Source organism: Bombus vosnesenskii, unplaced genomic scaffold (genome assembly GCF_011952255.1).
Source record: "Bombus vosnesenskii isolate JDL3184/JDL3185 unplaced genomic scaffold, Bvos_JDL3184-5_v1.1 scf7180000013263, whole genome shotgun sequence".
In the NCBI taxonomy this organism is placed as follows: Eukaryota; Metazoa; Arthropoda; class Insecta; order Hymenoptera; family Apidae; genus Bombus; species Bombus vosnesenskii.
Genome location: NW_022882923.1, coordinates 1,630,888 through 1,656,723, shown reverse-complemented (window position 1 = coordinate 1,656,723; position 25,836 = coordinate 1,630,888). Strand labels below are relative to the sequence as shown.

The 25,836-nt window shown below is 39.3% G+C and overlaps 2 protein-coding genes across 4 annotated transcripts in view; one reads left to right on the top strand and one right to left on the bottom strand.

Moving 5' to 3' along the window:
• The window catches only part of LOC117234844 (autophagy-related protein 16-1), a 598,282-nt gene that overhangs the window by 290,064 nt on the left and 282,382 nt on the right, over positions 1–25,836 (top strand). The window lies entirely within an intron of this gene.
• The window catches only part of LOC117234834, a 94,975-nt gene that overhangs the window by 13,573 nt on the left and 55,566 nt on the right, over positions 1–25,836 (bottom strand). The window contains exons 4-5 of the mRNA XM_033496411.1: positions 4,495–4,831; positions 1,736–2,401 (exon numbers count right to left, since the gene is read on the bottom strand). Of these exons, the coding sequence (XP_033352302.1) occupies positions 1,736–2,401; positions 4,495–4,831 (1,003 nt within the window). The remainder of the gene's footprint in view (positions 1–1,735; positions 2,402–4,494; positions 4,832–25,836) is intronic.

Genomic DNA, 25,836 nt, shown 5'->3' with positions numbered 1-25,836 from the left:
AATAGAGAAAAATTTTGAATTATTTCCAAATTAAGATACGAATATTCATCACTAGTTCAATCAGAGGAAAAACTTGAGATGCTCGAAGAATTTCTTTCTTTGAAAGAATCAAGAATGAGAATTATATTAGAAAATTATTGTATTCGTACTATCACAATTATTTTATTACTAGACAGAATATTTATGTAAATTCATATTTTTACGAATATAATTAAAAAACGGAATGTACATGGGAAATTATATTATTATTACGCTCATAAATGTATAAAAATTCACAGTCTATTTATTACCAAATAATTTTTACTTCGATGTAACGTATTTCATTCATCAGAAGCTGTCTGCATAACCAAGTATTCTTGCCAATTTGCAGGCACAATTGCGTTTATAACATGCCCATGTATCATGTTCTACGTCAACCGTGACGAAGAGCTGTTTGCTTTCCAAATTTTCAGACGACAGCTAGCATTACACGGTGAAAATAATAACGAGCCCCCGAAGCTGTTATCAACGCATCATGCAGCGCTATAGCTAAGACAGCGCGGCGGTGCATCCATAGCACGACTTGTTATGGCGCGAGCAAATTGCTTCCCGTCGTAAAATCCGTTTGAGTGATTGATTAGCATGCAGTCGGACTGACTGGTTGACTCGCAATTTCTTCCAACCCTCCCCTTTTCCTTCCTCTAACCCTTATAGAATGTACCTATGAACGCGAAACAACGTAACACAAGTTCCTATAACGCTCGTTGGCCAAGTATCGACATTATCGATACCAAGCATCTCTATTAGTTGCCTCGTTGACTGACTTGCTATGTTCGTCACATTAGAATCGGTCTTTATCCCCGTTTTTATCATTAACTCCGAGAAGCGCGTGTAGGAGGAATTACAAACATCTTGAAACCGACGCGAGTAATAACAGTTCTTGTTGTGACAGCTGATGTCTTCTAGTCTTGTCTAACATATACTTCCTTGATTACGTATCGTTCGTAGTCTTTAGTAGTTTCATTAATGACGTCGTATAAAGTGATTTATGATCGTGTTACGTGACGACAATGTTTTTGAAAGAAGTTATTTAGAGGATTTTTAGGACAGTGGATTCCTCGAAACGCTTAGGTTTGATCGAGACGTTAACGTGATCGTGCGATAGCCAAACAAATTCAGCTGTTGCACAGAATATGTCAGAACTTGTAATTTGCGAACTTTATGTCTTTTGACTTAATAGTTCGGACGTTAATTGAAACGAAATTTTAATTAATGCCCTTTAAATAGATCTGTCGATTAAATCCCTCGATTTGAACTATTATCGTGTGAATGACAAGTACTAGTAGATAGGGGAGAAAATGTCTTGACCTCATATTACAAGAACTCTATTATACGAAGTGAATTGCGTGTCCTTCGTCATGTTCAGATAGATGGAGCTCCACTTGTATTGGCATTCGCTCTATAATAAACTCTTATTGCTCCATAAACAGCTCTATGAATACGTTCGAAGCACCCAATTTTCTTTTTGCGGAGTAAAAGCTTGATCGAAACCATTAAAGAGTGTCGAGGGTAACGAGACACGTGTTCCTTAAAAAAGAAAAAAAAAGAAAGAAAAAAGAAACTAATTCCGTACGTAACCGTTTACGATCTCGTTAAAAAGTCTCTACCGAGAAGTTGGCGTGCTTATGGTGGCGCCGTTGTGGTTCACATCGCGCTACAGCTAACGATAAATGATAACCATTAGCCTGGAACTTACCTTGCCGGTGGTAGCGGACTTGTAGAGCGGGCCCATGATGACGTGATCGGTGGGGCAGCCATCCGAGTCAATTAAGACTATCTCGCTGGAGTCCACGCCGTCCATAGCCACTAGCTCGCGTACAAAGATCTCGTACGGGCTGTTAGGGTCGAGGATCTCGAACTTCAGTGCCAACGGATCACCGACTTCGGCTGATGGGATGGCTTCGTTTCCACTACGATCGGTGATCTTCATGGCGACGTTCGGCGAGTCGACGATCACTTCCTCGGACAACGCGGGCGTTATATCACCGTGTACACCGAGATCGACTTCGTTCGATACTGTTTTATTGGTCAGGTCGTATTGACAGGTGACAGCCAAACCAAGATCGGAGCTGGTAACAATCGTGTCGTGGTGTTGGATCACCACGTCGTTTAAGTATCTGCCCAACCCCTGTTGTCTGATGTTGCACTCCAAATCGTCGTAAGCCATTCGTAACTCGAATTCCAAGGCGCCCTTTACGTCTTGTACGCACGAATTTGGCGAACCCTTCACGTACACCTTGCCGTAGAACAATTTGCTCGTTTGGATTCTTGTCACCATGTCGCCGGCACGGCAATCGATCGTCACGTTGTAACAAGAGCTTAATTCGTAGGTTGAGCCCTCAGGCACGTCAAGATAAGGTTCCTGAAATTAAGCATGAATTTTCCGTTGTTATCATTATATCATGAGCGCTTTAGTTCTGTGTTGTTTGTTTGTAATTTAATCCATTATTTCTTCGTGATGCTTTAATGTATCACTACTGAAATGTTCGAACCACCTGAGATTGTATTTATCACTAAATGTTAAACGCTAACCTGACGTATCATAACTTCTTATGTGGTATAGCAGATGTGTAATTTTGTAATTTTGTATCGACTATAATGGTAGAATATTTAAATTATTCGAATACGAGATTAACGTGTACTGAGTGATTACATGGTCAAAAACATTTTTCTATCTTATATCAAAAATGATGGTGGTTTGTGATATACGTTCCACGAAATTCCAAATTATCTCATAACTGTAGTAGTATATGTATGTCATTTTGTAATGCTAATTTGCCAATTCTTCTCGATAATACGATAATCTGTGTCCATGGGGTAATAACAATTTGCATATTTCCACTAGAATAGCTAACCAGTGTTATAATTGCCTGCTATTTACAGAACTTAAACTGTCACAAATGTGTTCTTGTTTATCGTTTTATCCCCTAACAAATTGCTAAATGCATCAAGCCAGGTTTTGCTCGTTCATTACCAAAATTATAGCATCAACTCTGAGATACTACCTCTTTATACAATTACCCTAACGTATTATTTAAGACATATAATGATATAGGAAACGAGTTTCAAATTGCCACGTTTAAATGTTTATGCTCTTTTTAACGACACGAATAAGGGACCGAAGGTTGCGAGAGTACGTCATCCAAAATACCACTGGTCGTTCCAATATTTTATCCATGGTGACATATCACGCAATATTATATTATCGATATATACTTCTAAATGACAAAATGGACGACTTTTTTTCTTTCCTACGGTTTAAAGGACTTCTCGTATATCAAATCGAGAAGAAATAAAGATGCGATAAGAACCATGACGCGATTTACGATACGTATTATACAAAAAAAAAAAAAAAAAAGGAAGAAGTACTAGTGATTCAGTTCGACATAGTAGAACGCTAGTGGAAATAGAGCGAGCCGATTCTTCAACAGGTTGGAGAGAAGAAAAGTCTTTGTCTTGACTTTCTCAGGACCACGAGATACCCGTTCTTTCGTATGCGCAAACTGAAGAGCCACCCACAGGCTCGATAGGGTAAGCATCTGCGATGGAAACTCGATTTTCCATGAATGCGCTCTCGGCGAATTGTTCGACCTGGTTTGCACGTGTGCAATGTAATCACGTTTACAGAAAATCCCTACCGGACCTTTCAAGAGTACGTGGTGCACGGTAGAACTGGTGAAATGTGTGGTCTACGATTTCCAAGCGAATTCTATGCCCGGAATTGACGTTGAATTGTTTTACTTCGTCGTGCCAAATGAATTAAAGTAAGTTCACGTAACGAGAAATCTCATATTGTCGAACAGCGTCCCACGGCATTTCACAGGAACGCCGCGAAATAGCATTTTATTAAACATGAACCAAACGAACAAACGACCAGTTGTTCCGCGAGAATTAAACGTGACGTGGCGTCATAGTCCTCGATTTATTTTTTCTTCTTATGAACGACTAATAGAAAAATTCTGTTGTAAATTTTGGTTGAATAAAAAATAGCAATTCTGTTCCAATTTTGAGAATATTAACTTTAAAATTAAAATGTAGTTTGATGCAGATTGTTATTTTTTTTTAGTTTAATTTAGTATCTTTATTCTAAATGAAACAAATTTCGTTCTTGGAGAAAAATTTAATACTTCGTCGATGTACTAAATTTTATTATCGTTAGATATGTTTCAAGTAGGATTTATTTTAAGCTTCAGTTGTCTCTATATTATTCGCTTAATTTTTGTCCTATCTTTTTAAATACTTAATGATTATGGTTACGATCAATCAGACTTTCAATATTACTATTAATATGGCGAGTTGTTGCGGTGTTAATTAATTAAGCCTTTGCTCAAGCTTTTGTTCGTCCGCTGCAATACAGGATACAGAGACAGTGACAAATGCGATTTGCAGAAATCCAAGTGGAAGTTGTTTGAAAATAATTTGTCAAGGAAATAATAATTTGGCATAATATTTTACCTGAATATCCGAAAGAGTAGCTCTGGAGTGATGGCTAAGACGGCACACCATATCACCAGTGTCGCCATAGTCGTAAGAATGGCAACGGAATGGCGAGTTCAAGCAAAGTTCTCGGCATTCTTCTGCACTGCCAACATCTTGATATACGGAATCCACAGTTTTCAAGATACGCCCAGACAGCTTCTTGAATTCACAAAGTTTCACCGGTTCGTCCACACAGTGGTTTTCTAGATAATCAAAATCTTTAGCAGATTGGAAAGCGCTTGATCCTGCAACGGTTAGCCGGTCCATATCTGAAAGTTCACACTGTTTCGTTGAGTTTGCGTAGTTGGCAGATCTGAAACAAAAAGAAAAAAACATTTTTTTTACCACTTCTTGGACTATGTTGAATATATTGAATAAAAAGAAGAAGTATGCTCACTTAAAATTTTGATCTTTATCTTCTAAATCCGTATACAAATGCACCAATAATTTCATTAGTCCAGAAATGACATTTCAAACCATATGCAATGACTATGTTTCACACTAAAACCCAGTATTCCATCGAACTGTCAAACGAATTGACCTGTTGCACAACATCTGACAAAATGACCAGAATCCTTCTATGTCTATTAAGCTACTGCGACTATTAATACATGAAACCGCCGGAGTAAGTAACAGAGAAAGCAAACCTCTGGATTCCGATGAAACAGTGTGTAACTATATTAAGTTTCAATGACGCAAAGCGGAATCACAGAGTCCATAGGGGAAATTGTAATAGAAGCTAACTAATGAATTTCCACAAAACTCCAAGCTTTACGTTCCCAAATATTGCGACAGCACAAATTGAACGAATCACTGTAGCTTCTCGCAAATTTGTCATTAAAACGAACTACAACGCCTATATAAACGCAGACACAATTACTTTGCATCTATAGCACATTACAGTGCTTAAACACTTGTCATAGAAAACTTTTATGCATATATTGCATGTATTATATAAAACATCTTGAAACTAATACTATGATAATACTATCATATTATTGGCAAACAATATTATTTATTGCAAACATATCTAATGTAAAATCAGTATACTGTATGGACAATCAGGTTAAAATGTAATAAAGTGTTAACGATAGTCCTGACGAATGTTGAAATTTATTAATATTTCACGATTTCTGCAAAACACATTACATGCACTAAATAGCATGCTGTGTGTATGTTTGAAACTTCAGCAATATACATAATCACGATAGTGGAGTCCCATCACAGCGTTAATAAAATTTCAAAATTTCAACAAATAAGATATTTATAAAATGTTTTTACAAATGTTCGAATACTTTCATGAGTTATTGTACATGACTCGGCACTAATATTTCTCGGAAGATCAGTGACTGTTAATGTAAAACGAAGCGAAATTGTTCTATGGTGCGTTTAATCAACAAGAAACCCGTCTTTAATGGCGTGAAACAGAAATATTGCGTTTAGAACCGCTCACTCTCTAAACGTGTCACGGTAAAATATACGAGCGTATTAAGTGGGTTTTCTTCTATTTTTCAAAGACGCCTGGCGCCCGTAGGTCGAAGCAATTATTACATGCTAGCTAGTAATAGTGCCCCGTAATAGTGCATAGTTCAACTGCGAAAACACTAATTTACCAGCGTTTACAGAGGATTCAACCGAGCAGTTTCCTATCTCTTCTTCGTTTTTGTCCATGTTCGTTAATGCTTGCGTGTAATGAACGTATAGTTCTCCGGAAGTAAAGACGTTTAGTTTTTGATTGCTTGGCCTTAGTTTCCCTTTTTCACTATTTTAGATGTAAACGCAGTGAGAAGAGTGATATTCTTGTTTACCTTACATTAATTAGGCCACTAATGTTTATGCATTTTTAGGAAACTTACAGACGCAAAAATTTACATGATATACAGGTAATATGTATAAATATAGAAAATATTCAGGAAAATGCTTGTACATATAAGAATTTAGGCTCTGTTTCCTAAATTGTGTGTTCATGAAAATATGAAATTTTCTACTAATAGTAATATGATATAATTGGAATATGAATAACTTGTATGATTAAAATTGATTCCTGTAAATTATGAATAGAACAAGTAATAACAAATTTTGTCGAAATTTTTATACAGCTGAATCCTTTATCTTCAAATATGATTCGAAATTAATTTCGATTGTAATTTTACTTAGCCGAGTAGAGTAGTCTTTTATGTTCTTTGCTCTTTCATCTTTTATATTATATTTCTAATAATTTACAAATAATTGTTAGATAAAATCTCTACGGTTTCCATTATAATAGAATGGAATAGATAATATATCAAACTAAAAGCAAAGAAATTTGAAAGTTTCGATTATGAAAAGTTGAAGTACTAAATCATCATCGTCTTGCACCTAAAGTTAGGTTAGAACGTTGATGCTTCTCTCATTCCTCGAACATCAGGTTCAAAGTGAGCAGCGGAGAGCCAAATGTATTCCACGTCGCTCGATCGATTTTGGATTATATTGCCTTAAGACCTGAATAATATTCATGGCTGGTACGTTATGATTTCAATATTCTCAGAGTTCTCGTCCAAGGGAATCCAAGTCGAAAAATCACCGCGCCCTTATGCGGTTCGTCGCGATAAACTCCGCCATTGAGTCGAACGTATAATCGAATCGTCTGCAGGTCTCGCGATTATCGTAGAGCTTCTTTTTATCGTATTTGCCAACGAGACGTTCCTTATCAACTCGGTAATCCGTATTCTGAGTGACTTGATTCTTTGAAGGTGAAGTTCTTTAATAGAACAGAAAAATGTTACGGTCGATAGTAATTTTAATATAAATTTAGAGAAAAGATGAAAAAAAAACAGAGCAGAGTCAAAAAATTCAGAGAAGACTATCAACCCTGGTGCCCAAGTATAAACGATTGAAATAATTGTAAATCCAATTAATTATAAAATGTTATTCTTTATGCTTGAACATTCCACACATTTTGATCTGGAATATTTTTTAACAAAAAATTTCGCAATGTTCAATTAAACACAAATAGGTGTAGTGGATTCGAATAACTACCAAATTCAAGGTACATACCACTCATTCTGATTTAGAATGTTTCCAAATATTTTTAATAAAAATGTTCCACCAATTTTCTTTTAATGAAATGTTTCGGCAACTTTTATTTCGCTATACGGTTATTATTAGGATACTATCGTAGATAGATCGAACGATAGTATAGTACTAGTTTTAAGCTAGAAAGTATTCTCACAGAGTTTGGAACGAGGACGTAACATTTCTGTGAATCGTTTCGACGAAAAACTCAATTGAAACTCCCGAATCCTATCTCTAAGTCGTTGAACAATGTAGTTAACTGAGAGAACTACGCGACGTCTCAAACATATCGTTTGCACGGTGGTCTCAACGGAAAGCCAGTGGCTGCGCTGTTTTTATCGATCCAGTGGCAATCGAATTGATCAAATTCAAATGATATCGTTTGATGAAACAGCACAAACAGAAATGAAGGGTTTCGTAATCGGACGTATCTAGTTGACTGTTTGTTCGTTAAATCAACAAGTTTCGGCAGAATTGTTCGCGATTCGAATAATTGGACCACGATGTGCGCGTTCCAGCGGCGTTTATTATTCATTCCGCGCACGCGGTTCGGGAAATCGCTTTTATCGCGAATTACTTTTATCCGATTCGCTGATCCGGTCTGTGATTGTGGCGCGACAAGATTTACGCGCGGCTACGCATCGGTCTGATCGTCATCGATCTTTAATAGAAACGTCAAACGATATTTCCTCGCGCAAATTGCCGCTCCACCAATATTGCCATTCGAATGGAGAAATTAAACACGCCTCCTTTATTTCCCCTTCGACGAATACATTTTTCATAAGTCTGTCTGTCAATCTGCTATTATTTTCAAATATACGTAGGTTTGATTTTGTTTGTTTTGTCATTTTATTTTACTTCTTGCTAAATGTTTAAAAAATTTCTAATCGTCTGTTTTTTATAAAGTAAGTTTATATCTATCGATTTTGTCGTACAATAGTTAATTCAAGAACTCGAAATCAATATAGCTGTTTGTGGATCATTTGCTTTTTAAGCATTTGTTTGAAATTTAATATTCATTCTGTAGACACGTCAAAAAGTATGCAGAAACCGGAGGCTTCTTATGGCAGCAGATAGATATTTATACATCACCTGTAACACTTACATTCTTTAAATTAGATGCTGCGTAAATTCCATCAAATTTTATTTTATTAAATTTAAAAAAATTTAAGGTTCGATTTTCCATCTTTGAAATTCATTTTTAATACATCCTCTTCTTTTAATATCTTCCTTTTAATTCTTGAAATTCATCATTTATCATAGACAACTTTCATATTCACATTGTATGTGTGTGTTTCATAAATCATTTAAAAATTTGATTAACGCTATAATGAAACATTTCAATGCACAGTCCAATTTTTACTGTCATTTAATGTTATCTATTCTTTGTTCTGTGCATAAGCAAGAAGTTGACCAGTGAGCGACCGTCTCTTCGAACGATAAAGTCACCACTGATTTTTCTTTTCTCGAATCGAGGCAAAAGATATACCGTTGCCGTACGACTTAAAACCTCGAGGGAAATTTTAACCTCCCAGGCAGATGTTAAATGCGAAGTTAACTTCGACAGAGCGATGTCCGGGCGTGCCGTTTCACCCCCCTCTATCGACCACACCCTCATCCCCTTTTTTCCAGCCGAACTGTTTCCCTCTTGCTTCAGCTCCTAGGACAATTGCTCCCATTCTCCGTTCGCCAATCGTAATTCCACCTACCATCTTTCCACGCCGGGACTATTTCGAACAAATGGCGAGACAAAAAAGACAGCGCGGATCAGGGGCGGTTGGGGCGGAGTAAGACGAGTCAGGACGGTGGAAACGCGCCGCTGCGCTGGAGGCAACGACGGAAAAGAATTACAAGTGACTCGGCCCGCTGCATCTCGATGAATCTCAAATTATTCGTCGCGCGGCAGGACGAGGCGTTTCAATACAAACGAATCGACTGTGTTCGACGCATCTAACTTGCATTAAATTTCCATCCAGCCGCGAACGAGGAACGAAGGCGATGAAGCTTGGCTGGCAACCGGGTCGGGTCAAATAAATAAATCGAATAAGTAAATGCGATTCAGTGAGATCCCCACGAAGACGAGGGAGAAAGAAAAAAAAAGAGAGAGAGAGAAGGCGACTTTTTACGTGTTTGAGCATTAGAGACGCATTTCCCTTCGTAATTTTAGTGGAACGCAACGAGCACCATTTACGGCGTACACAGTCCTTGCGGCTTGTCAACCGTAATTGAATTTCTACCGGTATTTAAGCCGCTTTCCTGACGTAATTTTTTCGAAGAAAAATTTCGTACTTGCACCACGAGTGGCATTCCCGCGCGCCCGTCCGGCGTCGTGCCATCTAGAGACGCAAGAATTTCACGTAATTTCAGGTATTAAAAAGGCCGATTTCTTCGTCGAATTAAAAAACACGGTTTTAGTACCAGATTTTATTTCATATGCGTATATTTCGTTAAGAATTTTCAAGATTTTTGTGTTAGTTACACCAGTACTGGTCGACTGGTATTTTATTTATTTCTGTTGCTGAGTTTATTTTATTCGACTGCTTAGAATTGATATTGCATGTTGGAAATCGACGTCGTAACTTACACTTGAAAGAAGCTAAAAAGTCTATCAATGTAGATAATTCAAGGCGTGCTTGAAGGTCGCTACGAATATGAAATTAATCTTTCTCTTCCTTCTGTTTTTCACACAAAACGGAAATTTGATATATAACAAATTTTCCTGCGTCAGTTGCTAGAAGAATAGTGTATCTTGTCATTTTTATATACATTTTAAGATTGATTTTAAATTTGTCATGACAATCGTGTCTCGTAACAACGCTAATGAAATTTCAAAACGTTTCATACGACACACACAGCATAGACGTAAAAGATTTCTATGGCAGGTATCCAGCTGGTGAGCTAGTTTATAAAGATTATATCCAATGATCAGTCTATTAAAAATCAAATTCGCGCATCAAAATGCAAACGATTATAGCTTCACCGTGCAGTCGAACGATCTCTATCCTCGATCACACTTGGAACACACAGTGCCATATATTTCCAGCTGAACCAATGAAATCTCCGCGGGCGTGTCGCGGCGAAGAGGAAAATTTCGTCGCAAACCTGCGGGAGCGATAAAATATTGTGGACGCGGGAACATCGTTGCGTTACGTTTGTCGATGTCATCTGGTCCGCGGAGAGTTCGACGAAAATAGCCGTGCTAGGAAACGTTGCGAAAGTTAAATTGATCCGTTAACAGTCTATAGGCGATAAAAGGCGAAACGAGGAGGAGGCGTTCTAAAAGGCAGATCGACTATGAATTGGATAACTGATCCCGTGCAATACGACATTCGTTGTTCCACGTCACATATGTTGCGCTTTATGGTGCACACCGGTATTCGTATACCGGTATACGAGCTGAAAAACGCTAATTTGCATTACTCTTTTATAACCTCGTGGTCCCTTTTTACGCCCACGACTCGACGTCGGAACACAATCCGAGAGGATAAGCGGTTATATTAATGATCGTCTGGCAAAAACAAGCTAGTGGCGAGTCCCGGCTCTTTGTACCGAACTACCCGAAACGGCTTCATATCTGCATCCATTTTTTCTCGGCTTGGAATAAACTAATCAACTCCAGATTGTATGCCCATGCTCTACCATACAACGACCGTTCCATTTATGCGTTACTCGTAAACGTATATCAAAACTATACGTCACTGGAATGAACCTCGTTGTTCGCCTGCTTCCTGGAAATATTAAATTCGTCCGACTTTTATGCGAAATAGGCAGCCGATTCTCTCTCGAGCTCTTGATTAAAAAATATTTCACAGGTGACATAAATGTCTCGAAAATTTTGATGCAGAGAATATCGTAGTTGAAACGAAATCGTTTATAAATATCTACCTTTACTAAATAAAATCGTAGATCAACCAGGTTCGATCATCCCGCTTTTCAACCAGTATCAATCGACTCAATAAATATTTTATTTAATTCATTCGACGACACTCTTCCTAAGTATTAAAAAGTCGAGTCGTGTTAAGTAATAGGTAGAGGGATAAGACAAAACGGGGAAAGTACTGCAAAGGAGTAAAAGGCTATGAGATAAAAGATAGGTCAAGATCGAAGGAGATAACCAATGGGAGGAAAGAGGAGTTTGAACGGACATTTTGGTAGTTACGAACAGCCACGAGCTGGGATCTCGGTATCCCACCCAGTATCCATGTGCTATTACTCGGAGATATACGTCGTCTACGCAATCCCGTGATGCATTGCGCGTTCAGCCGCGACTACTGGACGAGACACCCTTTCCACGCTTCGAATTTGCTCTCTCTCTCTCTTCCTCTCTTTCTCTTTCTACCATCCGTTTCATCCCTCTGTACATCGACTTTTCCCCGTTGCACCAGCACTCACCACCCTCTTTCCCTGCTAGCGTTTCTCCAGTCTCTCGCTTTCCCGACAAATAGCTACAATTACGTTCATGTGCCAATACATAACCCACCCTGCTGCCCTCGTCTTCCACAACCCTCTCTCCAATCCCACTTCTCTGCTTCCCTTCCGCTCTCCACCTATCTATCGGCCGAACAAAGTGCACCACTACGAGTCGTCCGTTTTCCGGCGATGTTCGCATCCGATACCGCATCTACGTCTTTCTATCTCGCCAGTCTCGTTCTCTTCTGGCTCTCTCTTCTCTCCATTCTTTCCTCCCCTCGTCACCATCTCGATCACTTGGCCTTGGGGACGAAAAACGACACCGGCAGGGAAAAAGTTTCGGCGACTCTGGCTTCTACAACTACTATTCCGAAGAGCAAACGGTACATTCTTTATCAGGGTTTTTCCAAGCTGTCGGGGTAATCTAGGAATTCAAGGGTGCAGGGATTTTTTCACTGTATTTCTATTAAGCATTAACGAATTGGAGATTCGTGTATCTCGATAAAGCTGTTCTCAGTGGTGCAATAGCTTTTTCGATTATAATTTGTATTGTGGTAATTCATTTTTACGAATTTAATATTCCTATTCTAGTTCGTTTTGGGGATAGCGTGTATGCTATGCTTTCGGCACTTCATTCTACGATCTATCTCTTTATCTTAACATCTGATTCGTTCTTCCGATTTAACTATTTTAGTTACGGAAGAATTGGTCGATAAATTTTTCGTAAATGGTGCTAACGTTGAGTCCACAATTAGTGAAAAATAGGTTGCGTGACTCAACGTCTGAGTCGCCGGTCTCGAATGGTTTAAGCGTTTCATATTTCCTTCATAAGTTTCAAATAAATTTACAGTCTCGTAATTGGATTAGACCCATTTTTCTTCCCTATTTTTTCTTAAGAATTCTTTCTATTTTCATTCTGTATCACGCTTTAACTTTCTACATCTCTATTCACATAAATCTAACGTACAGTAGTAAGAAAGCATTAAGCGTTGGTGACGTTTAAGAATATAAATGGCCGTTGGTAGCAGAAACCAAAGCTAATTGTCAGGGAACACGGAATTAACCCTTTGCCTCTTATATCGTGCAAAGTATCAAGGAATCAAGCCTGCGGTGCTGCTACTTCCTACTACCAACGTGTGCACATATATTATATATCTTATCTCGAGCATTTGCTACCTTTGCGCTCTCGTATCATGTTATTCGAAGAAAAAAAGGGGTCGAAGAACTGATCGTAAAGGTTCGAGAAATCACTTGAGGGAACTCTAAGGAATCATGTGGCAGCATTTACGTTGCCTCATAGCTGTGCGCGATATTTCTTGGCGACGATTCAAGAGAAATCGCGATGCTTGAATTACCTGGCTGCGAGAAAATAAAGCATAGAGGCTGCATAGTTGCTTCCTCGGAACTCGGTAAGCACCTCGAGGTGCAAGGAATTAGACGTTACAGCGACGATACACACGTCTAGGGGACGCGCACACACGAACGCAACTCACACGCAGTTCCTACGTTCGTTGGTATTAGCGTTTATATGTACAGTACAGTCGCCCGATGTAATTACGATAAAGTTAATGTAAGGGTGTGTCGGGTGGCCCAGCTGGCTCTAAGGTCGATCAACGACGTTCTGGGTGTAACAGGTGCTACCTTGTGAGTTTCAGAACATCGGTATAGCGCTTTTGTCGGCCAGCAAGCAAGCAGTTAAGATATGGGCCCAGCTGTGTCTTAGAAATAGGATGCTGCGAAAACTTCGCAAACTCGACTCAACGGCAAATTTTTACGTTGTAGATGATGTTCGAACGAACTGTCGCCTGTGTTAACATTTCCATCTTTTGATAAAAACTGAAGAAATTCGATCTTTATGTTCCTTTCATTGCGTGGAAGAATATTATATTTGGAATTATATATAAACAACATTGTATTTTAAAATATCACCAATGTTGATGTATTATCTTCGTCATTCTATCGTACTTTCTATCGCATTGTTCATTAATCGTGTTTTTCTATCGTTAAGGAATTCCTTAAATGCGAAGAAAGTATGAAATAATTGTTAGATTCTTAAATGTAGAGGGAATATAAAGGAATTATCAATATGCATAATTTTATGTTAAGGATTTCCTTAGCATATGAAAGTTTTTGTTTGTTTAAACGAGAGATAGGTTGATGAATTTGTGAAAATTTGTGAATTGCAATATGATTCCAATTCTAATATAGTATTATTCTTCACAAGAGGATCACAAAAGATAAGGTATTTCTATTACCAGTAATTGATTGAAGAAGCTTTTTACATAACTAAGAAATATTCTCTCGTGAAGGGTTTGAAAGATCGAAGGACGAATAGATTCGATGGTGGCATGGAAGAAACAAAAGAAAGTGTATCTAATGACGAGGATTGAATCTGCTATCGAAGGTGTACGCCTACATTCACGATGCTAATTAATAAATATTTCTACGGCTAATGAATTGTGGTTTCTAATCATAGCGAATACATATAGCAGCACGGTAAGGCTAGCCTGATTGCGAATTAATTACTTCTATCGCTTCCATTTGCATATGCAAATCGCTGCAACAGAGTTGCAGACTTAGAGAAACTGTGAGAGAGATAGAGAAACAAGAACGAGAGAGGAAAAAGGGACGAGAGTTGGAGGTAAGAAATTTCCTGCTATCATCGCTGGTGTAACCTGTATAGGCAAACGATAAAACGATAGAGAGAAAGAGCGAACTTCCACTTATCGTGGAATTCGTTTCTATCAGGAGTTCTTGTAACAGTTCATGTTAACGACGCTCGATAGCCCCGTTTATAGACATTATGTACATGCTTGTTCTGATCGTTCAATACGCGGCTCTTCTATAAGAGAAATTTTTAGTGAGTTGAACATTTATTAGGAATTCTTAATTCTTCGTTGATACATGGTGCAGGATGATCAAGTGCAATTGAAGATAGAAATCTTTCTCTTGTTAATATCATAAAATAAATTTGCTTCTTTACTAAAATTTATAACAAGGTAGCTAATAGAAGATTTTTTATTAAATTTCTGTCGAATACATGTTTTTATGATAAAGGCATCAAGTACCACTTTTTAGTCGAATATATTAACTGTACTTGCATAAAGTATATAATATTGAAACTATAAGGTTCAGTGAAAAATTATTCATGCAGCGATTGGTTTTTATAATAAAAATATTAACTTTACATCTTTAGCAGAATATACCTAACCTAATTACGTAAACCATATAAAAAAGTATGATGTAAAAAATTCATAGAATAATTCGTTATCATAAAGAATATATACCAAACAAATTTCTAACTTAATTATCTAAAATGCATTGTAATCTGAACAATATGTATTTCGTTTTATCGACTTAAACAAGATATATCGACCCAATCTGTAACTCGCGAAATTATAAGCATGTTATAATCCGCTTAACGTTGTCGGTGTTTATACCAAAGTTACTTACGCCTCTATTATATATTTACCATGCCTTTTATTCGGAGAGATCCCTCGTCGGTCCGAACTCTAATGAACAGCAACAACACTGTCGAGCGTATCTAAAGCCGACATCGTCAAAGTTAAAATCTGCCACGGGTTCATGGTGCGTAATGCGAGCTACGAGCAGACTATGATCTGATAACGTTCGAAGATATAAAAGGAAAATGGAACAAGGGTCCACAGAGCAGAAAAGAGGGTCGATCGTCCCGGCAATGGGTAGTACGATGTTGGCGAAGAACACCGGACCAGAGGTGTACGTAGATAGAAACAGAGTCGCGATAAAGTCGTATCTTTCTTATTGCTATCTTCGCCGTAATTCTCCCCAAGTCGCTAGGAACGAACACGCAAGAATAGTACGGTCAGCAGCAGCGAGCAAGCAAACAAGCAAGCAGTACGACGACAGGAGCAACGTTGCTCTGTACGCCTGTTTGTACGTACACACTGTCGAGATCTGTGCACAGCGGTGTGCATACTGACAGGATATATTTTAATGGTCGGATTTCTGCGCGCATGCACGTCCCTATCTTTCACGGTAACGACGCAACCAACCCCGTACGAACGTCATGCAAACACCGAAGGAAAATGGGGGTTGAGCTAGTAGGGACGAGAGAAACAGTGAGAGAGAAAAAGATTGAGAGGGGAGGGGAGATAGAGAGCAGTGCATACCAGAACTGGAATAGCGAAGAGGCGAAGGTAGGAGACGAGAAGGATGCATGTTAAAAGCGAATGTTCTTTTAACCGTTGCTACATTTTATCCCTGGCCTCGCGACTGTAAGATCATTAACCCCGTCCGTAAAAGCTACGGGACATTTTCGTCGTTTGTTCGCTTCCACACCTGCTGGCTGACTCCTTGTTTCTTTCTAAAAACCTTCTATTCTATTTATGCTGGCGTGCGCGAACGTTCATTCAGTTTCCACTAAGCGCGACGCGTGTAGTAACAATTCTTTTCAATGATATTCGCGGCAATGCCTTCGATGCTCCGCCGCGTATAACGAATTATGTAAATCAAAACGGGGAAGGAGTTCGCTATCACGCACCCTTTGCATACTTTTATGCATGACGGCGTAAAAGGTATACCGAAGTTCTTGCTACTGGCATAGATATAACTTCTTTGGAGAAGAAGAGGGGAAAAAAGAGGTTAGAGCATTGTATTGTGTAGTTCACACCGATCCCGTTTCTTATCAACTTGCTCCTCTTACTGCATGCAATTTTACAGTGTTACATTAACAGTTTCTTTTGGTATTGGTTTTATTCGGCAATTTTACGCTTCGGTTAAGCTTCGAAGAAAAAGTAATGGTGTTTATACTTCGATAATCTTCGTCTAGAATTGATTCCTGTAGAATTCTAATTGAAGTCTTGATTATTCATGAGAAAATAGATTGTAAATTTTGTTCCTTGACTTGGAAACTTGAAGCAATAAACGGTTGTAATAATTACATGGTGACATTAAATAAAATAACATTTAAAAGATGTAATTATATTATCATAGTTCTATTATTTTCATACACAGACAATATAACAGCAAAATACTAATTAAAAAATCGTAATACAAAAAATTCCACAATTCTCCAAAACCTCACAGTCTCCACATGCACTTCGCTATCTTTTCTATTTTCCTATACTCAAGGAAGTCGTTTCGCGAGGAGAAGCAAAAGTATCGGAGACGGACGAGTCAAGCATAGGAATAGATTGGACAGGCAGGTAGAGAGACGGACGAGGCAGGCATAGGGTCGAAACAGTCGGGTATGCCATACGTATTAGAGATCTAACTGACAACTGGCGGTCCTTAACATTCTCCCATCTCAAGCTTTGAATGATTTACTTGGATTCGCCACTGTTTAGTTTAAACAAACGCTATATCCGTACGGATACTGGTTGGTCTTCGCGTGCCACTATGCATCTCGTAACCAGGTAAGTTGGTATTGCTGTAGCGATTGCCTGGGTCGCTGTCACTGCCATCAAGTCGTTGTACAAGGTGCAGGCTCAGCAAAGTGGGGGCGGTACGACGGGGCCCAGCGGGGTTTCTACCCGTCGAGATGAGTACCGACGATTGCGGGACTACTGGTTGACCAGCCAGTACACCTACTGCACTGGCTGCATTCAACGCGTACCAACTGCACCGCAGATATATCGCTGTACAGCCTGATCCTTATATGGTGACTAATTGATTGCAGCCTGTGCGTATTACATTTGCGTTTTAAAGGATGCAAAATATACACTCGTGTCTATTCGGTTCAATTACATTCGCGGATCGAATCGAACTGGATCATGTTTTTTTTTCTGGAGTTACTAATAGAGCAATTGATTCGTGTATTAGTTCTTCTTCGTTTGAATCGAAAGAGCTACTGTGATTGATACTTGTAACTTCACGTCTGTTAGTTTAAGCATCTTCTTTATTTGATGTACTCTTCGAATATTAGTTTTTGGGTAAGGGAGTAAGATCGGGTTATTAGGGTCAGCTAAGCTCCAATATCTTAAAATTCAAGCTCGAAGTTTGGATGGAATAATCAAATAAAGTGGAATCGTTTGAGTTGATAGGATATTTGAGTCAAACTATTTACCATGTAATTGCACGAATCCAGTCAGAAGCAATCTTTGAGTGATCTATAGATATGAAGACGGAATATTTGACAATGAAATAATAAACAATGAAGTACATTGTGTACATTGACAGCTCAATGACCATAATTCTATACGTAGGTTTATTTATTGAAACGAAGAGTCGAATGAAAATAATGTGATGGTAAATATTTATATAGCTTGACAATTAATAATATTATTTAAATGTTATCTCAGAAAGTAGCAAACTTTAAAATACTTTAAGTGAAGAACTTTTAAATGTATATGTTAAGATCAACCCAGCTTTTAATTTTAATTATCTTCTTACTCATTTAGATTCCGATCAGTTGGTCATTAAAAATAACATATAGGTACATACATACAAATATATAGTTTTAATTACGGGGTAGAATCGTGTAGCATAATAATCGTATTTTAATAGCTAAGAACGACGCGTACATTCTAACTGCAAAGGTTTAACCCAATAGTTTGCACAGGTTCGATTCCTGTAATTTTACTTCCCTGGCAAAGATCTTTTATAATGTCCTGTGTCTATTATCCCTGTCTCTTACATCCTCTTGATCCGCGTCGTTACGTCGCAAATACACGTTGTCATTTACTTCCCGGTAAATTTCCCTCTTCATAAATACTTAAGAAATAGCGCAGAACGACAGGCTAATGTACGTTTAAATGTCACAGGAAATTCCTTCTTCCTTTCTCTTTCTCTGCCCCTCTTTCCGCTATCTCGTACGTTCAACATAACGCGAATTCAGTTCCGTAGCTTCGTGTTTATACGACCTCCATTCACTCGCATACAAAAGCCTCTAACCAAGAGAATTTGCAAAGATTCTAACGAAGAAATTTTTGAGCGTGTCCCCGGTGCCTCGGTACAATGTTCGATAATTGGCCACCCGTTTCCGTTATTGCAGTTGCCTTCTTCCTTGGCTAAACCCAATATCATCTCATCCGAGAACTTTGAACGGATTCCCGAGTAACAATAAATAGCTTCGTTAGTCCATGGATATTGGAAATCGGTGCAGGCGAGCTGGACAACTAATTAAAGACGGTATGAATGTTCCCGATGCGATTATCGGGGCCGTGCGCGGAATAATACGCACAACGAGTACAAATCTTAACATCGGGCCGATCGCTCGATTTGCTACTGGTAATTGAAACTCTTGTATAAAGAAACAATAAGGATGTCGCGGCTAATTAACGAGCATGGAGATGCCTGTTCGAGCAAACCCGTGTAACTGATTCGCCCAAGAACCTTGGAAATCTCTTCTCGAATCTGCACAAAAGTCCAAACGTCGCGACGCGCCGCGTCCTTCTAATCTTTCTTAGTCGCGCGATTTTCCCACTTAACTTTTCTAAAGAATTTTACGAAGTAGGAACTATTACGCTTTCGATTAAGATTTCCCAATATTCTAATTGCTCTTCAAATACGCCGATCGCGAGATCATTCACGCGGAATGTAATTAGCTTCATGACGTTTATCGCGAAATACGACACATTATATCACAGTACGACTTTGATGCTTGTAACGACGACGGTTTTCTCGTTGGCGTTACCTTTAAACTTTTCTTATTATCACAATCCAAGAAATATCAGCTTTCATTATCACGACAGATGAACAGCAATTCGTAGTGGATTGTCTCTGTTGTAGGAACAGCAATCAGGAAGTAAGATAATTAATTGATCCAATTTCATAGATTTAGAACTGGTCATATACTACGCAAACAAGCACCAATATTTAGTTTTCTGAATCAAGTTCTGCTTTTCGTCAGCAGTTCTACGAGTCAGGAGATCAGAAATGATTATTTCTTTTGAATCATTTTATAGATATTAGAATGAAACAAGAATACGAAAGCTTTGAGACAAAAATCTAACAATTTCTTGTTATACTATGTTTAGATAATAGATAGTTCCATTGATCGATGTTTGATAATCAAATTTCTATTGTACTATGAAAGAAAAATTGATTCTGGGTTATCATTGAACGGCCCTTAAACAAGAATCTAGATACTTGCGTCAGCCAAAATGTCTGAAATTTCTGATTTCTCGATCCCTGGGAGATTTGTAATATTTGACTACTGACCAATTTTACGACTTTGCTATATGTATATATATATATTTGTTCTGCCTATACCTGGCTGAGGGTCGAAATATAAATGGTTTAGCCTCTTGATATAATTCAGACACGCACGTTCTACTGATGCCGAATGATTTATAGAAGTGGCTGCAGGGACCACGTAGGATCAGTCTTTCTTAGAGGGACGATCAGGAAGGCGCGTTTGAGTGAATCTGAAACGAAGATCCGGCGTAACGCCCACGTCTGAACTCGAAGGTAACAAGTAACGATTTTCTGGCACGGACGTTTATCGCATGATAAATGAGGCGCGAACGCAACAACGACTTAATCCCTTTGACACATAACCATCAGTATGATAACTATCGCGTGTGTCGAGGATACGTCTCTCTTTTCTGAAACGAAAGGGAGACCAGATTTAACCTACGAGTTGACAATAGACGCGGAAGCGGCCGGTCTAGAGGATGAATGTTACATGAATGCCTCGTACGAGTACTACGATTGTCCAAGTCGTGTACCCACCGGCTGGAACGTGATGGAAAAACATTACTCTCGTTGAATTGCCGTAATTCGTAGGCTATCGTAACTTGTTCTCTCGTGAAGCCCACTACCGCCATTTCTCATCGCGTGCCCGCGAATACGTTATTGCTGCACGTCGAGTTTCTTGTAAAACGATTACAATTGTAACAGCAGAATAACCGACCATTAGTTTCGTTACTTCAATATGGACATAGTTCACTTTTATTGAATCGTGTGATGAATTTCCGCTGACCTGTATAGACGACTCTCAGAGTTTCGATGAGATCAGTATAAAATGATATTAAAATTTGATCGTATATTTTCTTACTAAAGGAATTGTGCTTCCAATTTTGTGACCGATTTAAGATTGCAGAGGATAATTACAAACAAAAGTAAATGAAGTATATACTATTTAAAAAAAAGACGGTGTTCGTGAAAGAACTATTTGCGAATAATTTGCTAAATTTAAAGACGATGACTTCGATCTTGAGGATCCCTTCCAAGAAGAAGGATGGTTCCTTCCAAGTGCTCCACAATTAGTAAGTATCAACTAAAGGCATTGACTGAGAATGAATGAAATAGAAGGTTGAATTAAAACAAAACATATCTGATGAGCATGATGATGAAAAAGAACATGTATTAAACCAAGTTTCCAAAACACAGTGTCATAAAACAGCGACGAAATTAATCGAAATTCATGGAACACATCGATACACAGTTTCCTTTGAAACTGAATCCTAACGACGTCTTTCGTCATTCATTAGAAATAGCTGTGGCCCGTATTCGCTCTTGAATTAAATGGAATGCACCGCATAATAGGAATGGGAATCGCGGACCAAACCGGACCAATGCAATCGAATGGCTATACGTCCGGCAGCCCCTGGTGACTGTTTAGTCAAACGTACGCCGATCAATTTACATTTTAATAGCTGGTGCGGTTCGGACACTGTTATAACGTGCCAGTCTATTTGTGAATGGATCGATCGTTATCGATTTACCGTCTGTTTCCTCTCCTTTGCGAATCCAGCTCGTTACACGATTTTTCCTTGGACCACGGGTTCGGGTAACGAGAAGGTAAGATGGTATGACAACTGCTCGAGAGATTGGTAGAGAGGCTAGTCTGATTACGGCGCAATCATCTGCGATATCGACCACATTCCCGTCTCTCCTTTTTAGCCTCCCACTAAGCTATCCTTCTTCTCCGCGTATCTCGTTCTATCGTTTCTTTATCTCGTCTCGTTTCTTTCCTCCTCTCTTAGCTTCTTCCCTTTTGAGTCTTGACGGTTGCGCGTCTCGAGGGCGCGATCCGAAGAGCTTCACCTAACGATCGTTGGTCCTCTTTGCGACCAACCAGTTCCAGAATCCCCCTTTGTGACGGTCACACATGGAGAAGAGGTGTTTCCGCATGAACGCACGCAAAGTCGATGTCTATTGCGGAATTCGGACTGGACGCGACTCTGGGGCTCGGTCCTTTGCTGGATTCGGTGCGGTTGACCGATTTGAAACTAACGAGGTGCCCCTTTCTCGCCGTTGTATGGGGCTAGCCTTCGGGGACACACCGGTAGAAAAGCCTGATCGATCGAGCACCACGATTCGCCCGTCGTAGAAAGGTATACTCTCTCCAGCGTGGGACGTGACTAAACTACTTAGTCGTTACTTGCCTGCGACGATATCATTATCGTAAACGCCGACCGGCTAAGACAAATCGCGGCGCGGCTTTTAGCATTAATTAGCAGCAAATTATGGCCCAGCCAAGGCTAATACAAACGATGCCGACGTGCTATCTTCCCCCTCCCTCTCGCCGCTCCCTCCTGTCCAGATAAATCTCTTCCTCGTGGAATTACATATGAAGACGTTTACGATGCCCTATCCGATTTTTCTCGGGAAATTATGATGCTCCGCGTCGTTTAGAGGCGCCTCGATTAAGGGATGCGCTAGGTGATTTATAAAGAGTAAGATGTTACAATGTGATACGATCAAAACAGAAGTAATTCTTCATGTTAGTCGGGAAAAAAACAAAGGTTTAATAAATTTGTTCGCTTCTTCGCGAGTTTCTGTGATTCGTAATGTTCGTGCTAAAATTACGTATCGTTAGATGGGGAGATCTTATCTTTCCTAATACATACCCAGTAATTTAATATAGAGGATCTGGTAAAGAGAATGTGAGGTTGAGACCTTGAGACGAAGTCAGGATAATTTCCTTAGAAACCTTGATTAAATATACGAAAGCAAATTTCGAGATTGAAAGGTGGCCGGAAGCCACCTTTTGTTAATCGACTCGGTTCTAGTCTCGTTACTTTTGTTTATTTTTAAGCGAGAAATTGCTAATTCTCTCAAAAGAATGTTATTACCTATTCTGTACAATATTCTCATACTAATTTTTATACGTATCAGAAGGTCTGATCTTTTGTAAGTAGAACAGTCCTACTTTCACTTGTAGTCAGACAATGAAAGAACATACTAAAAACTACATATCAATGTTCTGATAGACACGTAACATATTTGGAAATATTTTTTATTGCAAAACATTGCCTCAAATAGGGGATCTCAGCGATCGTTCTCTGTACTTGTTTGCAATAGTCTTTCGAAAGATGAGGTATATCGATACGCGCGTCGACAAAATTTCTTTTTTGTCTCTTGGCTTCGTTTCGATCATTTTGTAGAAAATTAGATTTCGACGAGCTTATACGTCGTCGCTGACGGGATAAGAGAAGCTAGGTAAAAAAGCGCGATAAAAAAAAGTTCTGTATTTCGACGAATCAGTGCAGTGAGAAAACCCCGACGATCTAGTCTAGCAGACGTCAAAATTACTTTGCACTGTTCGTCCTATAAACCCTCTTCGATCTTCACTCGTCTTGTCTGTATCTTTTTCTTCCTCATAATCTTTCTTTCTTTTTTTCTCTCCTGCGAACGGAGGAAGCTTCTTCCATCGTTCCAACGATTACACATTCACCTTGCCAACTGCTGAGAGGAAGATAGACGTTGGCTGCTCCGCGAAATTGTCGAAGGTAATCGAACTGTTCTTGAAATCACTTGGAAACTAACGGCGCGGCAGAAACAAAGGAAATTACGCACAGTATCGTGCCACTGAGTCGTGGTATGCTTCCTCTTTGCCGGCGTAGCCTAGCAGCCTCTTTATTCAACTGTAGCAGCGGAACCAGGAGGCGTGCAATAATGCAAGAGCGCGAGAGAAATCCGCATGAGAGAGCGTTTCTGTTCTTCGTTAGTGATGGGACGAGAACGATGGCGAAACGAGGGACGGGGGACACGGGCCCGAGTCGATCTCAACATCTACCTCGCCGGAAAAGGAAACGTCCTGCATCGCGAAGTCTGCTCTTTACACGAGATCTAGCGTGGGTACTTCGGCCTGAATGCCTTCCCTATACTATTCCCCGCGTGATTTTAAATAACACTTTTATAACTCCTCCGTTAGCCATCTGAAATTACGAGTCCTATTTGTTCTCTTCGTCTCCGAGACTCATTCGAAGTACGTACACTTTAACGAAGGTGAAAGAGCATTCAGTTAATTCATTGTCTTCAGGAATTTAAGACTGGAGGAGGTTTTACTTCGGATAATTGAACATCTGATGTCGTTGAGAGGTTTATGGGATTTATGGGTATTTGGAACCTAGCTTTATTGAGCTGTGTTGAATGACGATTGGTTTTAAGGAATTTTTCTGTGATTATAGAGTGGAATGTCAAATGATGATCGAATTTTAATGTACTTCTCTGTGATTATGGAGTACAATGAAGAAGAAGTGAGATTAGCTTGTAAGATTATCGTGGTACTGTAAGATTTGATTGATGATCAAAAAACAAATTTTAGTCGAAACAATCATAAGCAAAAACATCTAAATCCATTACAACTTCAAAGTGATCCAATAAAGTTTTAAAATTAATTCTTACAAATGTAAAATCTCTAACATGCAACATAAAATTATATAAACACTTTTGCTCAGTAGTACGTTAATCAAAGAATGAACCATAATAGAGATCAAACTCAATAAGGTACGATCTCAATCTTCTCTATCTTTCCAAATAATTACTCCGATTACATCGCAATTTAAGAGGCCTCGGTACACATGAGTGCACGAGTAGTCATCTATCCAAATCGAATCATCATTAGTGCAAGCAGCATGAGTAAATTTCAGAACATTGGATTGTGAACCGAAGCTGAATGGTTGGACAAGAATACATGATGTGAATTCATGCTGCATACTCATTTCTTTTTTTTTTTTTTTTAATTAAATATATGTCTGCAATAAATATCTTGTAACTGCAATATACATTTCCAGACTGACTGTAAATTTTACCAATATAATCACGACACTAGTGTTTCATTACAGTACCAATAAAATTCCAAAATATTTCATACAACACGCACGATATAAACATGCCAAATTTTTATGATAAATTTAAATATCTTTATGAGACAGTACGTGCGCGACACGATTTTTCATTGAAAAACTAGACATCTAAAAAAGTAGGAGATCGCGTGAAGGTAACTGAGAACACGTGACTGAAAATAGCGAGTACAGGAAACAAGAGGTACGAAACGTAGGAATGATCAGCTGTGATACTCTGCCTATGGATCTTGCTGGGTTGGCGCGACTCCTACCGTGGCGAGCACCTACCTAACGTGGCCGTTGTGTGGCTAATGCTCGTTATCTCGACGTGTCGACTATCTAATGGTCCCCTGTAATGGCCGGTCCAGCGATATATTGTCCATTTCTCGCAATGCGCGCGCTAACTCGTCCTCCCAATCTATGGCATTATTCCCGGCGGTTATTTTAGCTGATTCACCCTTCCCTCTTCCCTTGGTCGATGTGTGTCCCATTGCTGGTGTACCAGCTCACCCTTTGCCCCTCCATGATTCCTTGATTCACCTGGTAGCCCCGGTGGAGGAGAGCAGACGATTTGCATAGGGAAATCGCGGGGTCTCTTTGACGTTGTTGCGCATCGCATCGCATCGCGCGGCATGCAATGCATGCAGACCGGCTCACGACTTCCGCCTGGTACGGAGAACGGCGAAAAGAAGCCGAGGGGAACGATAGCGGGCAGAGACAATGCGAAATAAATATTGGGCTATCGAGCCGGCTGAAAAGCTAGCAGCCCTATAGTCGCATAGGCGTGACGCACGAGACTAGACATTCCAGATTTTCTGGCACGATAGTCCAGATTCTTCGTGGCTGATTCGGTCGC